Source organism: Lathamus discolor, chromosome 2 (genome assembly GCF_037157495.1).
Source record: "Lathamus discolor isolate bLatDis1 chromosome 2, bLatDis1.hap1, whole genome shotgun sequence".
In the NCBI taxonomy this organism is placed as follows: Eukaryota; Metazoa; Chordata; class Aves; order Psittaciformes; family Psittacidae; genus Lathamus; species Lathamus discolor.
Window position 1 is genome coordinate 91,664,402 of NC_088885.1, and position 15,905 is coordinate 91,680,306.

Consider the following 15,905-nt stretch of genomic DNA (forward strand, 5'->3'; position numbering starts at 1 on the left):
CTAAATTCTGCTATGATGCATTACCTCAAAAACAGGGGGAAAGTGAGGTGGAGCAAACTGCAACCTCCCCAGCCCCACACTGCTTTCAAGCCTGGCAACTGATGTGCTGGTTCTGATGGATCCAGTATTGCCAGTTTCCTCAAATGACAGATCCTGGCTTATCAATTCTTGGGCCATTAGAGACTGCAAAACATGTTCAAGATTCCCAAGTGTATCAGACTGGCTGTTTTCTCACCTCCTTCTTGCAGACAACCAGTCCTCTCAGAGACAGAGTTTGCTTTTAAAATACATGGCCTACCCTTTCTCGGGGTACATGCTGTTAGCTTGGGTTGTAAAGAAATCACACTGCTGATTTACTAAAACTGAAACAATGTTATTGCTGTAATCTTTATTACTTTGAAATAACTTGTAACTAAAGTAAAGTCAAGAAGGTTTTCAAATCTGCCTTCTGGCTTTTGTCTTTTTCTTCTAGGTCAAGCATCCGTTTCAGTTTAGAAAAGTGAAATTTGGAGTTTCGGGGAGTCCTGGAAGCAGAGCTGGAAGCAGAGCTGGTTGCTACCTGTCCAGATACACGTGTTCTGCAAAACAAATAACTCAAATGCTTTAAAGATGAGGAATGAGAATTAGCATAAAATAACTATGAAAGTGCACATATATAATTTGAAAAAAAATGAACCTAAATAGTGTATTTTCACGTGAAAGTCAGCAATCAGAAGCACAACTTTTTAATGCCAATTTTAAGCCAGACATTTCATATTCATGCCAAAACCAGGATTAGACATTCTTCGCACGCAGTCGCTTTTCATTAGAATCTTTGATTTTAAAGGTCGGAAAGTTAAAACGGATCTCCATAATCAGACCACTGAAGAAAAATAGTTATCAATTTAAAGTTTATTAAGTGACTGATCTGAAATCAGTACATGACACTCATTCCCACAAGACATAACTAACACACTCTACTCAGCAAAGTGCCCCTTTAAACAGGAGAGAAACAGGTACCTGGGAAATGACGATGGAGTGCTCCCTTTAGATCCCAACCTACTGCAGTTTAGAGGTGTCACTTTGTTTGCAGACTGAGTTTTTACACCTGGTGTCCTCAGGGCAGATTTAATACTTGGAGTGCCAGAATTTTGTGCCATGGTAGCCAGAAAATCCCTGCTTTTACCATAATGCCTTGTTGTTTTGTTGCATGATTTGCAAGTAACCAGCTATGGAGAGAAGAAAGGAAGTTTCAGCCATTCTTTCAGCCTTTCCACCTTTACGTTACAAAGCCATTGTGAGAATTACCCAAACTATTCTCCAAATATCATGACACAAATTAAATATTAGCTTGAGCGGAACACGAGCTATTAGAAAGCAACACGTACACTACAGCTAGCATTTTCATTCAGGCTTCGTAAGTCAAACACATCCTATGGGCTTATCTAGAAATTACCCCAATTCCCTAGCAACTAATGTCAGGAGACCCGTTCCTCTGAATGGAATGTTGTACAGTGACATACAGAAAACAATCCTGTCAAAACAGAAAGATTAAACAGCACCTGAACTGGATATAGGATATCTTAAGTATACATTAAGGGTAGTGATATTTTTCTAAAAACCCGTGACATCCAGTGTGATCTAAATTCATTAGCGTATTCTACCTCTGATGACGTTATATTACACACTTGCCAGGGAGTCTTAAGATAAAATACTTAAATTACCAAACTCTCAAAACCAGTCATCCACAACTAATAGCAGCAAATCTTAGTGAACAAATAACTCTGGGTTACATTCTGAGTCCCTTTCTGTTAGCAGTGCAAAAATACTTGCTACAACAAAGGTTCTAAACAAAGGGCACTTCCTCTTCTCTCTGTTTACTTCTAGGCTGCAGGGACTTCAAGCAGCACAGTAAATTGCAAAGGTGCATCAGAACAGATAACGTCAGACAGCCACAGAGACCATCAGATATTCCTAACATCTATTACTGCCATGGCAACTACTCTTACAAAGAGACATGAGAGTAATATAGTGAGACAACTTTCTGAGGCACACAATTACACTGACTGAAAAACACAGTTAGGTGGTGTTTCTGGTTAAATTAACGTATTCCAAAGAACGTCAAAACAAATGTCTAAGCAGCTCTGAAAACATCTATACCAAATCACTCTTCATTTCAGAGTGTGTGTACTTCCCTAAATCCAGATTGCTTAGAAAGAATTACATCTAAAAATGCCAAAATTAAATGTTTTCAGTTGTGCTGTGACTGTTTCTAGATGTTATTTTGTCAGCCTAACAAACTGAAAAAGAGAAAGATCATTAACTTATACAGCTCAGGTATTGATGTATTTTTCAGTTCTAAATGAAATTCAGATGGATAAAACCTAACAAAACAGCATCACATGATGATTTAGCACCCCACAGAATATAAATGGAGGCGAACACCTTACAATGCAGGAATTGACGGACTAATCGTAGCACTGTACAGCTAGTTTCCATTCCCTGAACTGCATATGCTGTTACCTCCAACAATTTTTAACAGCTCTGAAGTAGTTCCTTTGTTATATGCCTTTTCAAGGCAGAAGCATTCTCAAATCAAGTTCTTCTACTTGCTGAGAAAGGTATCAGAGGCACAACCTGTCACACTGTTGCTAGGTATAAGTTTTCGACCACACTCCAGATTTTCATTTTTGCAAGCCTCAGGTATTCGATTACAGGGCTCTACATTGCTGATTTTGGAAGCTGCCAGTTGCTGACAGTGTTTTAAATACTTAAGACCATAAATACTTAAATCATAACCCACAACGTAAGCGCAAGCAGAACTGAGGAGAACACAAGTTTAGCAAACTGTAATTACATGCCAAGATTAGAGCATTACCCAGACATAAAACAGGATCTATGTAAAACTGAAATTTAAACTACTCACATCAATGCTCAGTGTGTCCTACAAACTCCTCCAGCTACAGAATAAATCTAAGAACCTGTTGTAATTCCACAGGACAATGTTCACCAGTTGTCTAAAGAGACAGTTTTTAATGTATGCTAAACATCTGTGATCCCAGAAAAATAAAGCAAAGATTCCAGCTTCCCAGATGCCCTTTCTGCTGCTCAACTATGATCTATAATTTGGAGAGAGCAGTAGCAAAGGCGCCTTTCTGGGGCACCTTATTCAGCCCCAACAGCTCAGAACCTCTGTGATATTTCTCCAGTTTAATTTTATGTTATTGACTCTAATAATTCTGGGTTTCACAGCTTTTACTCCCCAAACCACTAGACTCTCATCTGAGAAAATGTCAAGTGTGCCAGCCAGCAACTGCCAGGCACAATACGGTGCTGTCCCATTTCTCAAAACATGCATTCATATAACCCGTTTTAATAGTTGTGCATGGAGATTTTAATACTAGATTAAATGTATACTATTATTCTTCAAATAATAGTAGTTAGTATCAAAAACAGTAATTAAATCTTACATTCCGGAGTGATTTTAGGAAAAAGAACTGAAACCTCAGGAGCAACTTGTTTCAATTACCTGCGTGGTTTGGTTTTGAAGGACTTCCTATAAACAGCAATATTCAGACAAATGTAAAAAACTCAGCTCGTACAGAAGCTAACAATAATCTGATGTAGCTGTGACAGTCTACTGAAATAAATGAAGTAAAGCTCATTGAGCCAAAGTATTTTTACACAACTGATAAAACTGGGAAAAAAATTACAATCTATGAGTCAGTCAAGTCCTTTAGAGCTGAAAGAAAGGCAATAAATGGTCAAGCTATGCCTATTGGCAAAACCAGCCTGAATTCAGCAACGACATGTTTTTCTTCTTAGGTATGTTTTGGGGAATTCAGAGCAACGGACTTCTAAAGATTCTAATGGATTTTAGGATGTACATTTGCTGTATTAAGGCTCTGCATCTTGCAGAGTTGAAAATTCATAGAAATTTAATATAATTCATAGGAAAAAAAAACCCAAACAAACAAAAAACAAACAAACAAAAAAAAAAAACACACACACACAAAAAAAAAAAAACAGGCAAAAACCTGGAACTTCTGCCATTTTTTGCAGTTATGCTGATGGTGGAAGCCAACAGCTTCCTGGCAGGAAACTATTACTTAATTTTCAGCAAGATGTCAGATATCTGCAGATTCCCCACGCTGCTGCGCGGCAGGCAGAGCTGTTTGTGCAGCTTCTCTGACATGGGGGGTTGGCTTGGTTTTGTGGGGAGGGGAAGCTTACTGTTCTTGTCACTGTGCTCATGATCTCTCTATTGTAGAGGGGAGAGTCTAAGAACTTTGATTGTGAAGTTATCCCAAAAGAAAGGAAGAGCTACATGCTCCTGAAAAAAAGAGAAAGATGTGTAGGTGTGCTCTCATTTTCTAAGAGAAGGATTTCAGGGTTTCTGAAACTTCAGGTTTCAGGAAAATATCAGATATTTGGCAGCACCAAGTAAATAGCCTTACCAGGACACTTCGTGACTCCCTGTACTTTTTCAGAAGCTTTGTCTGTTTCATATTAAGTTTGTGGTTCTTCGCCTCTCGTTTCAGAATCTTGTCTATCTGTGGGGTCGCTTTCATCTTTGGTTTGAGACGCACCCGGTGGCTATCAGGAAGCAGGAACTGGAAGCAGTAAGGACATACCCTTTCTAATGCATATTCCTTACCTATGGATTAATAAAGGTTTAATAATTAATAATTATTTACATGAAATAATTATGGTTTACAGGCAAACACTAAAATAGTATATTTCTATTTTAACATTATCTAGGTTGATACATTTTTATGTTTCAGGTACAACCAGAATGCAAGAGCACCAGTATGTGCACCAGTATGCGCTCAGCTGAGCACAAGCTATCTTTAAGTTTACACAATATGTAATTGCCTATCTTCCTGAGAAAAGATGCAATTCTTTCCTAAAAATCTTTCATGACAAAGGCTCACAATTCTGCAAGGAGCTCCATGCAGGCACACTCTCCTGCCAAATCAGTGACACCAAAGCCTCATAAAGCTGTCTGCCTGGTTTAAGCGCAAGAAAAGGACAGCATCTCAGCCTGGGTTGGAGAAACGCTCTGGGATAAATTTCAGACCTAATAGAATCATAGAATAGTTAGGGTTGGAAAGCACCTTTAGATCATCTAGTTCCACGGACAGTGACACCTTCCACTAGACCATGTCACCCAAGGCTCTGTCCAACCCGGCCTTGAACACTGCCAGTGACGGAGCATTTACCACTTCTTTGGGCAATCCGTTCCAGTGCCTCACCACCCTCACAGCAAAGAACTTCTTCCTTATATATAATGGTAAGAGGCATGCTCCTCATGTACTTTACTACTTCCTGCTGCCAGAGCTGTCTGTACTCGGGTGTCCCTCTCCAAACCCGAGCGGTATCACCCGGACCCCGCTGTCTAAGCACACTTGCCATTCCCACCAGCAGCCCCGAAGCCCATGCTGGGACAGGGGGCAGGGGGCGATGAAGGAGGAAGCCGGCCGTACTGTCCCACCGCGGCACAGCAGGGCAGCCCCTCTCCGCCGCGCCCAGACCCCTCACTCGCCTCGGGAGTTGTGGAGCGTCCACCTGCACGGGAGAAGGCAAGGCACAGCGTCACGTCGCGTAATGTCACGTCACGTCACGTCACGTCACACGTCACGCCACGCCCCGGTCAGCGGCCACGCGGCGGCGCGCCGCGGCAGGCGCGAGGACACGGGGCGGGGCTACCCACGTGCGTCACCGGTTACCTCTCTTCCCACCCCCTCCATCCCCGCTCCCCCGCCGCTTCGCTTTCCCCCTCCCCTCCCCGTCACGCCGCGGGGTGCTTACAGCAGGAACCGCGCCTGTCCCGGGCAGGCGCCCGTCAGCCCCTCCGCGGCCACCTCTTGGAACCACCGCTGCCGCACCATGCTGCCGACCGCCCGCCCCGCCGGAAGCCGCAACCACACAGGTCCGGCGGGCGGGGAGGGGAAACGGGGAGGAAGAACGGGGGGGGGGGGATGTGTAGCGTTTCGCCGGGGCCCGGCGGGTACTGCGGCCGCAGCATCATGGTTCCGGGCTCGGGCGGGCCCGCGCTGCCCCTCTCTTTGGGCCGGTTGGCTGGGAAGCGGAGCGGCCCTTGCTTCGGGGCGAACTGGGAGGCGGTGGGGCAGGCAGGCGGTGGGTTTCGCTCCCGGCCGTGGGGCTTCGCTAGGGCTTGTGCTGCCGGCGGCCGTTGGGGCGGCAGCAGCGGCCGTTCGGCTGTGAGGGACGGGGCGCGGGCGGCCCCGGTGGGTTGGGCGGCGGAGGAGTGGGGAGGGGAAAGAGGCGCCCGCCCCCTTGGCGTTGCCGCCCGGTGAGAAACGGTACCCGTGTTGCTGAGCCGCGCGTCTTCCGGAGGTGAAAGTTGTTTAGGTTTTCTGTCGGAAAGAAAACTTTGACCTCAGGGGAGAAAAATTGGATGTGTTGTCAGGAGTTGTGAAAAACCATCCCGCAGCTGCGGAACGCCAAAGTGCCAAACTTCGGTGATCTCCTGCTCTATTTAGATGCCCTCTGATGAGTTTTGGCAACTCCATGCTGATACTCGACTTGCTTGGACCATAAAGGGTTAATCTTTACGCACTGGGCTAAGCCTGACAGACGGGGAACTGAACTGTCTCCTGTACGTTGTGTGCTCAGTTTAGCAGGAGTAGAATAGGTGTCCCTGTAAACAAAGTAAAACAGGAGGGCGGCGGCCTTGGCCCTGTTGAGCAAACTGGTAAAACATTGGTAAAAGAGAAACGTTATCCATGAGTTTCAAGAAATTATTTAAATATATATATATATATATATAGCTTTTCTGGGAAATTTAATGAATATGTGTGTATTACTGTTGTATAATGCCTGCTTCTGAAGGCGCCAGGCAGGCATGTTTAATGGAAGGATCCCCTGTGTCTCCAGTGCTGCAATAAAGAATGCCTGCTTTCTAAGGTTTGAACGCAAGTCTGAGTGTTATTTGCCGACTTGTACGGTATCAATGCTTTGCTTTATTATTCTGGAAATGTGCTCCTATTAAAAAGAAAAAACACCCTCAGCTTTTCAACGTTTGATGTGTGGTTTATTAATTCCCTCGGCCCCATTCATTTGCTAGACATTCTTCTTCTTTGATCTGTTGGTAATGGTGCTCATTTAGGAGAGGTATTCATCTGAGCAGGCTTCAATATTCCATCAAGGAATTTGAATAAATATAATTATTTCTTATTTTCTAACATGGAGTAGCTGAGGGCATCAGGAGTAGAAAAGCATGCGAAGAACTGAATTTCTGGACTTCCTTTAATAAGAGAGCATTACAGTGCAGTCGATAAATCTGGGCTTATTAATGAAATGTTCATAATAGCTACAATTAGGGCCTCTGCTGACTTTATTTTTGAGCTAAAAACGAATTTTCCAAGGGACCCTCCAACATCATATTTTTTGTTGCCAGGTTGCTGGCGTTGTTGATGATGGGGTTTGTGTGAACTCTGCCTTTCCTCAGTGGGAGAGCAGGGATGTCACTTGACAGCTATTTAAAACACAACCAGTGTTCATCAGTCAGCAGAATTTTGGCAAATGAAATATTCCCATTTACTAATGGTGGTGGGGAAAAAAACGTGCTTTTTTGGCATACAAGTAAGCGACAATAATTTCAACACTTGGGGGGGGGGGGGGGGTGGGCCTGTTTCTGTCGTTTCTTAACTATGTTTTCCCCATAGGAGAGCTGGTTGTAGAGGAGGAGGAATGGTGAGGCAGAATAGTGCCAGGTACTCTCCCAGCAAAAGAAAAAGCATGCTGGGGATTTTAGTATCGTTTAGAGCTGGGACCTGACCTCTCCCTGCCCCTGAGTGGTGCAGGCGGGCCACAGCACTTGCACCAGCACCTTGGGTTTACTTGCTTTTTGTGAGAGCAAGTGCCAGAGTGACTTGGTTAACAAGCACTGTACCATGCTAACTAAGCAATGACTAATACAAGGTAAAGGATGAGGTTTTATTTTTCTCCTCCCCCCCCCCCCCCAACCTGTTCTTACAGTCTTTTTACCCCTGGTTTTCTTTTCCCCCCAGTCTCTTCCTATCTGTCTGAATGCTTATGTACTTTTTTTCTTCTCTTCCTGGAACTGTGCTGGGCAGTTCTTTATGTTAGTTCACTGGTTTCTTTGTGCATTATAGATTATTTTTGTCCAACAAGCAGCGCACACACCACCTCTCAGTGCCATTTGTGTACAGTGTGTCATGTGTGTTGTCCCGCTGCCTGTCTCATGGGACAGGAAGGCAGGAGCCGTGTTTCTCGTTTTAAGTGTGGTGCTGAATATACAAAGCACATAAAACTCTAGAGACAAAGGGAAAATGAGCAAGAAACCTTGGTCACCAATTCATGGCTCTGTACGAGCCCCCTTCTGCAGAGCTCCCATCAAAAGTCAGTATTTCTGTGCATCTGGTGCTGGCAGGGCCAGTCCTTTAAAACCAGATAATCCTCAGCTTCCTGGTACAGTATTTATGGCACCAGTGGGGTGAGTTCGCCCACATTTCAAGGCAGAATGTGTTCGTCTCTACTTTTTCCTGGCTTTTATTCACCAAAAAACCACATTAGCAGACCCGTGTTACTAACTGCTTCCTGCTTCTGTTGCTTAGTGTTTTGTAGCTACCACGGCTGGCCAACAAGCCGTAAATCTTGCCTGGTGTTTTGTAACAAAGGAAAAAATAGAATGATTTGTGTTGACTTTTGGTCATCGTGTATCATTATTGATTTGAGGGCGGGCCGTGGAGGAAAGCATACTGTGTTATTTGTTGCTCGCCAATTCTCTGGGAAGGCGGTGTTAGCAGGCAGTCAGTAGAGGGCAATAGAGAAATACAGTTTGTGGTACCTAAAGGGTTTGAAGCACGGATTATGTGTTTACAGAAAAGAAAAAGAAGAAAAGAAGAGCCAGGAGGATAGGTTGTTCAGTTTACTACTGGAGACCTGACTGTGACAGACCACCAACACAAAATTTTCAAAGAGAGCAAAGACAACCTTCTGCAGCATCCACGACTCTCTCCTGTTTCCTTTGGAGTTATGCAGGATAACTTAGCCAGAACTTACTGATGATTGCATATTCAGTGGACTCGGGAATGGACTGGGAGATGCGGGAAAGCACTCTTTGGGAGGAACAGAAGAGGAGGCATTTCAAAGATCCTGCAGGTGAATGAGGTGAGCAAACTCACAGCTTTTCTTTCAGATGAGATAATAGATGTTCAGTCAGCTGTAGGAAAGTCATGAGCAAACTGAGCAAGTGATTGAAATTATACGAGAATTCTGCTTTTTCGGGCATGCTGGTGCAAGACTAATTTTATCCTGGGGGAAAAAAAAAAAAAAGCCCAGAAAGAGGATAGTGATGATACAAGGATAAGCATATCTAAGCAGATGTTATTTTGGAGACAGGCTAAAGCTAGTGACTTGGGTTATGTGTAATATTTATATTAGAGCTGTTTGAAACATGCTCATCATTTTAGAAGGTTTATGTGCTATAGCTTTGAGACTCTACAGATAAATATATAAAGAAGATGTGACTAGCGGTGTTCCTTTCTTAGACGGGGATTTTTGCTAAGCTGTTAGACAAATGTGACTTGGAGGTTTGCAGAAATTTATTAAGAGATTTTGGATGCATGGTGGGAATGCCCTGAGGTTCTTCAAAGGCTATATTATCAGAGAGATACTGAGAAGTGATAACAAAGAATATAGTGATAACAAAGAATATAGCAATAACAAAAGGAGTTAAGCCACAGAAATCAAGGGGTTGACAGAGGGTTGGGAAAGCAGAAAAAAACCCCAAGAGACTAAGTTAGGAAATAAGCATATGAAACACTTTTCTATTGCCAAGATTTCAGCTGGTGTCACCATAACACTTAGAAAATATCCTCAGGATGCTGGAAACCATTAAAGCAGTACAGATTATCAGAGGATAAACTTCCACTTCAGCTGTCACTGGTACCAGAGGTGACCAATAAGAAACGTTTGGGAAATGAAAGATGAAGAATTGAAGCATTGACATTCAGGGGATATCACAGAGAAAGTGCAAGGGTATCTAGAGGTCAGTCAGACAGTACCCATCTGAAACAAGGCAGGCTGATAAATAAAAGGAATAAATCATATTCTAAAAAATACAATAGCTGTGAAAAGCTAATTGAAGGGAAAGTTATCTAGTGTTCCTCTTGAGCCTGGTTTTATTTTGTAAGTGGTATGATAGATAAGACCACTACACAGTGAATTTCCTGTGCTTTGAGTGCCCAAATATATGAAAGATTAATATGATGATTGTTTAGACATTGTTTAGAACACAACTTCCTTGCAGTATGTACCTGAGGGAAGTGAAAGATAATATATATAAAGCATGTCACCATTTTCCATGGGTTGGCAACATCCATCTGACAGGGAAGGGACTCAATGAATATCAGACCCCCCTGAGCTTGAAAGCTACAAGTTCTAGTTCCAGTGTCCAATTTTTTCTTCCTTTCTTTCCATTTCCAGTGCTCTAAATCTTGTGTACCCACAAATCAATTCTCTCGAAATATAATAGAAATTAAAGGTTATATTGAACAAAACCCTCAGAAACATGCCTGCAGTTTAAGGAAATCCATACTTGAGTACCAACTCCTCTTTAAAGTGATCTCTGGTAGAAATTATTAGTTCTTTATCTCAAATGTGACGCTCTAGAGCAGTAAACATTCTCTTACAGCTGATGCCTGTTTTCAGTGGAATTAGCATGATTGCTTTTTCATGTTTGTTAAATTGTTTCCTCATGGATTATCTCTCTACAGATATAATCAAAGGGATTTTTGTAGTGGGGAACCACACAGGTCAGAGGCTGGAGCTGAGAAATGGGAGCTACTGCTTGTTCAAGCCTGGGCTTTGCTCTGCCTCTGTGTGACTTTGTGGTACCATAGGCCTTTCATCCTTATGAAAGGTCACCTTATGAAGTGGCCAGCCTGGCATCTTGCCTATGCTAAGGGCTAGGTTTTGAGTGGCAGGCTGCAGATGTTGTACAGGAAGCCCTCATTGCATAGAAATTCTGGGAAAAGCCATCATCTGGTTGCAGTGTTCCTCAGTACATAGACCAGCCTACTCCTATGCCAGTGCTGAATATGAGTCCTTGTCAACTTGATTTATAGGAAACTATTCTTTCTTTTTCACTCATGAAACAGTTGTCTAAAAATGTTCAAACCTCAAGCCAAAGTTCCACCCGTGAAAAAGATGCTGCTAAGTAATGTGTTAATTGTCATGTAAACCTCTGGCTTAACGAGATGTGAAATAACCCCTACTGTTAGGAATATAAGCGTGCCCAGGAGTTTGTCCCAGGCGCTCGGGGTCATTTATTGCTGTGCTGCAGCGCAACCCAGGGCTGCTGTTTCAGCCTCTTGCCAAAATAGGAACATTCACTTTCTGATGAGTCATCTGGGTTTCACTTCGATCTCTATCTCACAAGGTTCCCCCACCCTGTTCTTTGCTGTATATTCCAGGCCCTGGAGGCCTTGCTTTCCCAGCCCAAAGATGAGGTGGAGCCCTCCTCAGCAGCTGTCCACTCCATCCTGTAATTAACTTGGAGGAGATTGCAGCTGAACATGCAGCATTCCTAGCCTTTTCTGGCCTGGAGTGTGGCAGAGCAGTGTTGGCAACTGAGTTGGTGTTTGCCACAAACTGTGCTATACGTTACCTGCATCAAGACAGAAAGGGGAGCAAGGTCAACCAAGGGAGGCTACATATTTTCCGTATCGGTCTTATTTACTTATGAAGAACACAGAAGAGCTATATATTTCAGGAAAACTTCACTTGCTTTTTCTTTTTTCCTTCTGGTGCAAAAAGGGGATGGGGAAGTCTTTTTTTTTTTTTTTATTTATTTTTGCCTCAAATTATTTTCTTTTAATTCTGAGTTGGCACTGGGTTAAGCATGAGGTTGGACTAGATGACCCCTAGAGGCTTTCCAACATTACCCTGTAATTTTAAGTACTCATGCTGTTGGTTTGGATTCTTCCTGGCTCCAAATTACCTGAAAGAAAAACAAAACAAAACTCATTATTAGTTTAAGATAATTTTCTTTTTCCCCTAAGTTATTATTTTAATTCATTTGAAAATGGACCACAGAGAATAAACCAACCCCAGGTACATTCAATAAATATGTCATGGAATAGTTCTTTGCAATTGTTGGTTTCAGAGTTTTGTGTTCCTGGGTTTTGCCATAAAATGCTTTAGCTATCATGTTCAGGCTGCTTAACAGAATTGCTGTTAGCTGAGGGCTGAACTATTGGAGGGCTGTACTCCCTGCTGCTGTCAAAAAGTGGCTTTTCACTGGTTATAGTATCCAAAGTTGGTATCACATCTAAGAAGCTGGCATCATAGCTGGTTCTTCCAGTTTTATGCTTGGTAAGTCAGATGGCAAGAAGGGGTGGAATATTTATTGCTAAAGTATGTGAAATAGTATGAACTTGAAAGATTCATATTATTTTTTTTCAGTAATCAATTTTGGATAAATTAATTCAAAATTAAACTGTTTGCTCAGCTGACATCCTTAATTCATCACCCTTGCCAAGACTGAGATCTTCAAGGCCATTTCTAACAGCTAAACAAATGTATCTTCCATTAGCTTTGATTATAAAGCCTGATGAAGCACGCAGATCTGAATCTTTAGAGATGACAGTGATGGATATAATCTAGACAGGAGTGAACTGATGCTTAGCCTGAGCTTTATGCCACTTTCACAGTTGAATATGGGTGGGTGGTGCAGTGCTTCCTGTCTGCTTCAGAACTGCTGCTGAGGCATTGTGGTAGCACAGCATACCTGCACTGGGAAGAGAGCACTTGAGTCTTCACTGTTGGTAATGTGGCATTGTCCGCAGAGCTTAGTCTTTTAAAGGTAAAACTGGAATGGAGGGGAAGTAACTACTTCATAACCTGAAGCAGCTACAGTAAAGAGGAAAAACTTCACATGACAGTAATTTAATAAGACTCCAGTATTATTGCCTTGACTAGTGATGGAAAACAGGAAACTTCTTCCGTGAGGGCTGTGTTACAGCTGCGTAATTCCCCAATACTAAGAGGAGCCAGCCTTTCTAAAGTTTGCCTGCATGCAAGGCCCTCAGCTTTCCTCTGCTCCTCAGAGATTTTGTACAGAAAACAGGACAGCAAGCGGCAGATGATTCAAAAGAATATCTTTTTTTTTTTTCCTAAAACCCCAGAGGTCTCTGCTTAAGCATCTCAAGCCAGAAGAAGCTCAAAGAAGTTATATGCACCAATGTTAAACAAACATCATCAGAGTTTTCATTAACTTGCGCCTGAAGTGTGGGGAGGAGGGGATGATGCAATCTCCAGGCTTTTTACAGAAGACCTATAGCCATAGGTTTTCATGTATTCTTTTTATTATTATCAGTAATGCTTAAAAGTAGTGTTCATGTACAGTCTGCATCAGTCTCCTGAAACATCATTTTGTCCCTTGGTGAGGAAAAGACTTGTTTTCCCTCTTCAGAGAAATAATTTTAAAGTGGCCAGACTGATGGCATGGCAAACATAACAAAATTTGTCCATTCATAGTCAATTTGTGTAAATGAAAAGTACATTTTTCCTTACTGTGTCTTTAAGCAGTGTTTTCCTGATGAAAATATTTGTGGGTTTGGTTGTTGTTGTTTGGGTTTCTGTTTTTATTAATCTCACCCTTCTCCCTAGGCCAGTTTGAGGTCTCTGCACCCCTTAGCATTGTTTGAAAAAACGATCTGGGTCTCATAAGAGCATGGTTGAAAGTTAGGACAGTGGAAAGCCTGAAGGAGTAAAGGTCCAGATAGAGATGTACTGGCAGGTGTAGGAAGGAAGAGCCTGTCAGGGTGTCTGTTGGCTCTGTGTTACTGTTTCATTTGCTCTGCTGGTTAATCATTTGCTTGAGTGCTCAGGTACCATGGTGATGGACACACTACCAGTGGCAGGGACCCTGCGTGCTGCATATTCATTAAAATGCTTTTTTTGAAAGGAAACACGAAATAAATACAACTTCTGAAAATCCTCAGCCTAGCAAACATTGCTGTTTACTTTCCTCTCTAACAATACAAATTAGCATGGTAGGATGTAGGCTTTTTCTTTGCATTTTTAGGTTTTTTCTTCTGCTGTTCATATCCACAGCTTTCTCATGAAAACATAAGTGATTTGAAAGGCTTCAGACTACTTCCATATGTTGGGTAGGGCATGTGTATGCATCGGCCTTTCTGTGCGGCTGTTGAGGTGTTTGTTTTATTGTCATCAATATTAAAATCAGGGAAAGGGCCTTGGAATAAAGGCAAAATGCATCTTTGGTCTGTTAAGTCCAAACGGTTTGCTAGTGTGACCTTTGTGAAACTAAGAGTATAATGTGCAACTTTCAAAATCCTGGCCAGCAACTAACCACTGGAATGCCAACTAACTTCCTTCTTCTCCAAATACGAAGCCTTCTGCTGGAATAGCTTCAATGCAGCATCTCTTCTGCAGTGTCACATTGTGAGGTCTGATCCTCGTGCAGACCTCTTGCTACTGTTACTTTTTATAGTGCAGCACTATATATGTATGGTGGCCGCCACTGGAAAGTTATCACTTAAGCAATCGTTTCCCACAGAGGACATTACTGTGCTAGCATCCCTTCAAGATAACTGCACAGAATGCAGAAACAAATGCTCTCTTTATCATGACTACCTTATGAGTTTGCTCCTGGTTTTGGTATCTTGGATTGCTTCACAGCACTGCTCTCTGAACAGCAGTGCCTGGAGCAGACTGAACTAGCATACTGGCAGTCTGTGAACCCTCAGCACATGACATGCCTGACAGGCAAACTGAACCACAGAGCAGGGAATCAGATAGAGCTAGATGTAAGGTGTGCATCCACAGGAGCTGGATAATTGTTCCTCAGACTCCACTGATCATAAAAGCTTGCTTTAACTTTTGTTGCATCCCTCAGGAAATGGAAGAGACATCCTTTCCTTCTTATGTTTCCTTCACATGATAAAAAAGCAATGATTATTATTTTTTTTTTATTTTTTTTTCAGGTCTGTCTTACCATCTGCTCTGACAGCAATTAGCTCACCAATTGGTGTGGGCCAAGTTCCATTAATATATTGTAAAAGCGTGCAGAAAAACTCAAAGCTCAGACAGTGATGCAAGGATGCTCTTTATGTCTCTCTGGCATGAGGTAGGAAGCACCTGTGATGCACTGCTTCCCAGAAGTCAAAGACACTTACAAGCAGTGTGAAGACAAAGCAACACAATTTGATCTCCCATATTACTGGATTAAGAAAAGTAAAATAAAACCACTAAATATGGCACTCTTGTTAACATTCGTGAGCAAAGCGTGAGTGAGATTTGTGGGACTTGTGGGTCAGGAGGGTCCCTAGCCTTCTTCCTGTAAGATGTGACCTGATGTTGTTGTAGGGGGGTAGGAGAGAAACCAGGATTTACCCTTTAAGGATTTAATTTGGAAGGCATTGGAAGCAGAATCACTTCTTCTCTGTCCTTCTGCAGTATGGGACTTTCCAGCTTGACATCATCTGGTCCTTGAACTCTCTAGGGTCCACCAATCCTGTAAAATGAACAGGTACAGCAGCTCTGCTCTGTTCTGGTGTTTTACTGAGGAAAGTGGAAAATGCTTCCTGTGACTCCAGGAGCCAGCGCAGGTGGAGTCACACCCCTGTCCCAGGTGGAGGTCAGGCTAGACCACAGAGGAAGGCAGCAAACAGGGTTCAGGCTAGTATTGTGGGGTATCAAAGTAATACCATAACAATCCTGTCACAAAACTGCGCTGTGGCACCAGAATATACACTACTACTGAGATGGCAAACATCTACAGTGCGGAATCTATGAGTTGTCCTTCAAAATGCTTTTGTTGCTGTGATGTTGCAGGTGATGCAGGCAACCCTTCCGACCATTTCCTTTTTTTTCATTAATCTGCAGTAATTTGTTTGCGGTTCCTTTGC

General features: G+C 42.8%; 1 protein-coding gene and 1 long non-coding RNA gene across 3 annotated transcripts; one reads left to right on the top strand and one right to left on the bottom strand.

The window, feature by feature from the left end:
- Nucleotides 1–373: 373 nt before the first annotated feature.
- Nucleotides 374–5,947, bottom strand: C2H18orf21 (chromosome 2 C18orf21 homolog). Of its 2 annotated transcripts, XM_065667740.1 has the most exons (5): nt 5,791–5,947; nt 5,525–5,547; nt 4,437–4,636; nt 1,000–1,208; nt 374–578 (listed from the first exon to the last, which is right to left on the bottom strand). In XM_065667740.1, exons 1-5 carry the CDS (start codon nt 5,868–5,870, stop codon nt 413–415), a joined length of 678 nt encoding a protein of 225 aa, XP_065523812.1. In that variant the 5' UTR covers nt 5,871–5,947; the 3' UTR covers nt 374–412. The 2 variants fall into 2 exon arrangements, with proteins under 2 accessions (XP_065523812.1, XP_065523811.1); XM_065667739.1 differs by lacking the exons at nt 5,525–5,547; nt 5,791–5,947 and adding an exon at nt 5,392–5,518.
- Nucleotides 5,605–15,392, top strand: LOC136008437 (uncharacterized). Its single transcript, XR_010610092.1, has 3 exons — nt 5,605–5,911; nt 8,851–9,138; nt 14,982–15,392. It is a non-coding gene; the product is annotated as an uncharacterized LOC136008437 (long non-coding RNA).
- Nucleotides 15,393–15,905: the final 513 nt, after the last annotated feature.